Here is a 6,570-nt window from a genome sequence, read left to right on the forward strand (position 1 = left end):
AAATAAATAAAAGTACAGAGGTATTCAAAATATCATTCATACTTATGGAATTAGAAAATCATGGATAATCATAGACTTTGTAGTGTTAACTATACATACCAAACTCCAATAATTTTCCAGTCTCCAGACCAAAGATTTCAAAAAGTCTATCAAAGTTTCCTCTTCAAAAAAAAAAAAAAGTCTATCAAAGTTCTTCTCTCTATGCACGAAGAAGAAGTTTGTCCTTCATCATCTCTCTTTCTTAATTTTTTTGTCTTTTCTCTAATCTTTTATGATATCAACCTTTTTTGATACACAACATGTTCATTGTAGTTGTTGAATGTGATTTTTGTTTTTGTTTTTTTTTTGTTTTTTTTTCAATTGTGATACTTCGAACCCTAATAGAAATAAAAATGATTTATGAAACTCTAAAACTCAAATATTGTGGTATAACCCTAAGACCTTGAACCATACTAAATTTTATCTTATTAATTAATTATTCTCATTAATTTGAATTTATATTATGGTTCAAAAAAATGTTGAACAATTGAATTTCAATTGATTGATTGTAGATCAAGACATTGACCAATATTGCTACAATATATGTTAATCGGCGAAAACAAAATTGATGAGAATAATTAACCATAAACATCAAGTGATCTATATTGTATATTTATGTTGTTGGGAGATTAGGAATGAGAACAAACTCCTAGACAGACAAACAATCATTTATTTGAGTCAATTTCTATTAGAAGATACTGGAGCATTGAAGAGACAACAAGTTATTATTTTGTTTTGTGTTTGGGCTGCATTTGTTTTTTTTTTTTTAAATATTTTGTACATCTTAGGAAATCTGTAGAAGTCATTCATAATAAAGTATATAGATTTTCATGAATCAATAAAAGTATGTTGCTAAAATCAATGGTTTTAAGAAATCCATAACAGTCTATCAACTTTTTAAAGAGTCTGTGGACTTTTCAAAAAGTCTGTCATTTAAAAAAAATCTGCACAAATCCAAATACAATACACCCTCCTTACTTTTCAATCAAATTTCCGCAAAACAATTGTTAGAGTTTAGATATTTATTTGTGATGTATTAGTTATGCAATTTTTCAACCAAATTGAAAATCGTGAAGACATTCATAATTTTGATATATTAGTTATGAACATGAACTATCAAACCGATTTGGTTTGTCCATTGATTTTATCTAATTCGGTACCTTAACGTTTAGCAATTTAAAAGAAAACTTTCAAAAGTGATCTACTCATGCATACATAAATATCTAACAGTTGATTTGCCGTATCGTAATCGAAAAGTGGGTCTCCCAAACCTCCTCAACTAGTCCCCATTTTAGTGATCTTCATTAGAAGGGCTCCCTAAGATGCAGTATGTTGTTTAGGTGGTCCACATCAATGCCGCTTCAGCAATTAATAAGAAAATGAATGAACAAATCAATGGTTGGTTATGATTGATTAAATAGTAGAGTATAAGGGCACATTTGACTAAATGCGGGGGCACAACAAATATTTTCAAAGCAAATCTAGTAGTTCGACCAAAATTTATACAAATTGTACAAGGATAGAATAAACATAAATCCTACAATTAAAAGAGCGAGTAACAAAGATGGCTATGCCTCAGCCCTGATGCGCAGGAGGAAGACTGTTTGGACCCACGACAAGAAAGGCTTCAATTTCTTCTTCCACAATGGCAATTAATACAAACCAGGGACAAGGGTCTGCAAAGCATGAAGAGACGATACCGCACAGCTAGGTGACCAGACAGACAGCGTGGGTCGGTTCAGACTAGTATCTGATAAAGTAATCTGGGGTTCACATCCAAAACCAATTGGCAATGGATGGAGTGGTCCAAACCCTTATAAACCCATAGGCAAGGTCCTATTTTTCCCATGTGGGATGTATATATTCTCAACAGTATCAAGTCGAGGGATCTTTAGGACAACACTGGAAAGTTTCCATTTGGGGAAACTTACTTATTTAGGTGTTTCCTGAAACAATAACCTAGCTTCTATAGACCATAAAATCGTCATATGAACTCCAATATTGATGTTCTTCATGTCGATGGATTTGCTTTAATTAGATTCGAACACCGTCGGCACATACAACTTACAAGTGAAGCCCTCAACCAGGACGCTAGGCTTGTATGACAAATTATATTTCCTCCACTTTTATATTTGTAGTATAAATAAAACTTTTGAAATCTTAATAAAAATACATTCATAAGATTTGAACCGACAACCAACCCACCACAAGCAATACACCGAACCACCACCCTCAACTAGCTACACTTACGGAGCTGAGCTGTGAAAGAAAATGACGTATCCGGTGATTTAAATCCGGGAAAAAAACAAAAATAAAGTGGGTGGAGAAACATTATGGGTTCTAAGTAACAAATAGATAGCTTATATTGTTAAGAAGCTTTAATAATGGAGGCTCCTAATATCAAATGACCACATTGTCACATCCTTAATAGGATTTTAGACAAGAACCAAATTGATCAGTCATAACGTATATCAGAAGACAAGAATAGAGACCATATCGATGTACATTTTGAGTGAAAATTTTGCATACATTAATCATTTAGACTCCTCTCTTTCATTTATAAACCATTTGTTTGTATGGTTGAAGCTAATGTGATGCAAAAGGGTATCAATTAAGAACTGTAGTAAAATACTAATCAGGACACGCGCGCACACATGAATATATGTGTGTGAGTGTACGCTAGTAAAATGCGCGCGCGCGCACACATTACACACGCACACGCGTACTTGATCTCCTATGGTTGTCTCATAAATCTACTAGTGCCCAGCTTTAAAAACCAATACTTCCATGTATGACATGAATGAAACAAATTAATGTTCAATTGTACAGGAAGTACAAGAAAAGCCAATTATGCGGCACTCTACAAACAATAACCATAGATGAAACAGACCAATGATCATCAACCAAGCAGTTCAAGTCTAATTATCCAACAAATGATTCATAAGAATCATATACCATAAGTACTACTAAAACATATGTAGTATATACAAGAACTTTCTGATATATTTTTCCCATCAAATGAAAAAGTCCTTTATGAGATATGAAAATGCCAGAAACTCATCTTCCTAGTCTAGAAGACCTCAGTCTAACTATCTGCCTTGATTTCACCTCTTAAGAATAAACCATTTATGGGTTCAAATGTGAGAAAGCTCAGGGACATGTTCATTCATGTTACAATTTATTTAACCGTTAAAGATATATTGATCCTAATTAAGAAATTAACAACTAGGCATTAACACTTAAGACACTAACTTTTAAGTTGAATATTACGAGCTTTTGATCTAATACTTATGGTTAACCAAAACTTTTAACATAGGATCGCTGAAGACAATACAGAATGCTAAAACCACTGATTAACCTAGACCAAAATAACTGAAGATCTTTTAAGTTTAATTCGAGTTTTATGAGGTTTTATCCTAACGTCTGTGTACTCTGAGAAAGCCCATACTGAATAGAGAATATTAAAACTAAGTCATTACCGCAGCAAAGAGGTGGAAGCTTGAGCCTAATGGGAAATTCTCTTGCAATTCTTTCCATAGCTTCTTAATTAGTGGTGGATCAGATCCAATTTTTCCTCCTGCAAAGTTTATTTGGAAGGTCAAGGTCCCTACTAAGGTGAAGATTTTGGGATGGCTTGTGGTACTGGGGAAGACAAATACATGTGATGTTCTTCAAAGGAGAAGACCAGGAAGTTGTTTTTCTCCTCACTGGTGCATTTTATGTAAAGCTCAAGGGGAAAGTGCTGATCATGTCTTCGTGCATTGTGAAGTGGCTAATTTCTTATGGAAAAAATTATTTTGGGAAGCAAGAGTGGACTGGACAACTCCATTACAGAGAAATGACTTGCTAAGGGAAAACCCCATAGCGTTTGGTAAAGGTAAAAAGGCCAGAACCCTTTGGGGTTGTGGGGTGCTAGCTGTAGTTTGGGTGGTCTGGATGGAAAGAAATAAAAGATTATTTGAAAACTATGGAGGGGTGGAGAAGGAAGACCTGTGGGAGAGAGTCAAGTTTTGGGCATCCTTATGGGTTTCTATTTCTAAGGAATTCAAGGATTATAACCTTTCTTCCATTATTCTTAACTGGCAAGCAGCTGTAGTATACGCCCCTAAGCCTTGATTAGTATTATTAGACGAGATGCTAGGCCTATAGCCCTAGCTGCCCTCTTTAGATCATTAAAGCGGACTCCTTGTCCGCCTCCCTGTATCTCGATTTTTGCTTTTTTAATAAAAAGCTGTTTCTTCTCAAAAAATTACCGCAGCAAAGAAGTACATATTAGGCATACGGAGCTATTGAAGATGCCAGACTCAAAGGAAACACAACAGACTTGACCAACATTTATAGCAGTCACATATGTGCCTCAACCAGGCTATTAAATTTAAACAATGCAGAAAATTAAAGCCTCTAGTATGTAAAACGTATAATACATGCAACAGATATGATGATCAAAGTCATATGAAGAATCAATATTTAGCTAGTTCCCAGTTTCAATAAGAGAACATACATGATCACAAAAAAATTTCCTCAGAAAATTTGGTTGATAGCGAAAATCGAAAACAAGAACCATGTAGAGATGCACATTTTGATCATGATTGAAATGAAAATTTAGAAATTCATGTGGAAACAAAATATCATATTTATCAATCTCGGCATGAAAACCCAAAATTGGGAGTGACCACTATGCAAATCATGGTGATATTCTTTTATTAAAACAAAACAGGTCAGCAAGTGGGGGTCAACCTTTCTTAAACACGATGCAGATTTTCAGGTTGTCTCGTGAGTTCTGGGTTTCTAAAAGGTCAAACCAATTCAAACAAAGCCTGCTCATTTATATACATGTATATCATTCAATTATATACATGTATCCCACAATATTAGATCAGTCACAGTCACACACGCACAGATACCCAAACAGATAGTTCCACGTATATGGATAAATAAATATACATGTATATCATGGGTGGTATGGCACTATACAACCTAAAGACTGAATTTGTGCTTTCGTTACAGATTTCATAGACATTACGTATATGCTTCATCTGTAATCAACATGTATCAAACAAAAGACAGATCAAACAAATGCCTTTACCTAATACGCCATTTCACTTTATGCTTTATGTATTTGCTTGACACAATAAGGATAATATTATGAGGCCCAGCATACCATATGATTATATATGTTTATCGATTGGTTCAGATAATAACTTTGAATAATTTAGGGGAGAACGATCAAAGCTCAAGAAATGCACAGAACTTACATCAATCACAGAATGCAAGAGAGAACCATCACAATCCCAGAAAACATAAATCTCGAGGCAAAGACATAACAACAATCACATGCTGAACCTAACTGAATATCCATAGAAAAAATCACATGCCAAACCTAACTCGAAGCATCCAGTCTTTCCATTCTAATTAAGAGGGTCATACACATTCCAACAACATAAACCTAACCTAGAGTAGGAACATACACACCACAAGCACATTCCACAAGTATCTCCATCAATCCGAAATATCCTATTAGACCTAATCCGAGCATGGAACTGCAGAAGAATACATCTCCAGTCCAAACAAAACGAAGCATATACTCACACTCGGACACTTGACAAGAAAGTAAAATTAACAACTTCCAGCAGCTTGTTTGTTACAGCATAAGCTAAGCTTTCCTCAACTGTTATCCGACTTCTCCAGAGCTGTAAGAAAGGTGCCGTGTCAGTTCCAATAAACTCATCAGCGAGGCTCCCGGTATCTATGTACACATATGAGATAGAAAGACAGCAAGAGAAAGAGAGAGGACTCACTATTGTAGTTGAGAAGCTTCTCAATGAGATCGACATGAGTCATAAGCATGCGCCTGCAGCAATAACGAACCAACCCCAATGCATCAAGTGCATCACTGCATTCCAAGGAATTTGAATCAGTAACCTAAAAGTCTCTCCTTGATGACAAAGTCCAAAACTTTATTCGAAACAAGAGCCTAGTGAAAGATTGAGTGACTACTAGTGGCGTAAAGTGATACTAAAACATGGTTGTGTGTGCTGCAGGCATGTGTAGACACACACACTACAATGGAAATGAACAAACTGGTTTCTCTGTCAAAATTGAAAACCAAAATCTTAAATTGAAGCTAAACGATTCTTACCCTTCGGGGTAATCTGCTTGCAGAAGGTCAAGATAAGTGTCCCATTTGTTTCCAATCACCTAAAATCAAACACAAGCGAGTAGCAATTTACTAAAGCTCCCATCTTTTCCCAAGTTACTTAACAAGCTATAGGCTTCCGAATCAGCCCAAATGCAAACAGATTCTGAGAAATCGAACTAGGGTTAGGTGAAAGAGGATTGGTACCTTTCCACAGGTGAAACAACGCACTGGAATGATCATCTTCTTCTTTCGTTGCCGCTGTGGAGTCTCGTTCTTCCAGTCGGGGTACTGGGGAGGCTCTTCCTTATATCTTGGTCAATTGGGTCTCTCTTTTTTTTTTCTTTTTCCTTTTTTCTTTTTCTTTCGGCAACAGGAAGTATTTCGGTCACAGT

General features: G+C 35.5%; 1 protein-coding gene across 1 annotated transcript; it reads right to left on the reverse strand.

Moving 5' to 3' along the window:
- Positions 1–5,353: 5,353 nt before the first annotated feature.
- On the reverse strand, positions 5,354–6,570 carry LOC112166253 (DNA-directed RNA polymerases I, II, and III subunit RPABC5). The gene is made up of 4 exons (XM_024303047.2): positions 6,383–6,570; positions 6,179–6,237; positions 5,838–5,932; positions 5,354–5,729 (listed from the first exon to the last, which is right to left on the reverse strand). Exons 1-4 carry the CDS (start codon positions 6,416–6,418, stop codon positions 5,704–5,706), a joined length of 216 nt encoding a protein of 71 aa, XP_024158815.1. The 5' UTR covers positions 6,419–6,570; the 3' UTR covers positions 5,354–5,703.

Source organism: Rosa chinensis, chromosome 5 (genome assembly GCF_002994745.2).
Source record: "Rosa chinensis cultivar Old Blush chromosome 5, RchiOBHm-V2, whole genome shotgun sequence".
In the NCBI taxonomy this organism is placed as follows: domain Eukaryota; kingdom Viridiplantae; phylum Streptophyta; class Magnoliopsida; order Rosales; family Rosaceae; genus Rosa; species Rosa chinensis.

Bases quoted from the DNA above. Each gene is read 5' to 3' on its own strand.
- LOC112166253 (XM_024303047.2), bottom strand. From the start codon at position 6,418: ATGATCATTCCAGTGCGTTGTTTCACCTGTGGAAAG. The intron at 6,238-6,382 runs GTACCAATCCTC...GTTTGATTTTAG, and splicing joins GTTGTTTCACCTGTGGAAAG to GTGATTGGAAACAAATGGGA. The intron at 5,933-6,178 runs GTAAGAATCGTT...CTTGGAATGCAG, and splicing joins CAAGCAGATTACCCCGAAGG to TGATGCACTTGATGCATTGG.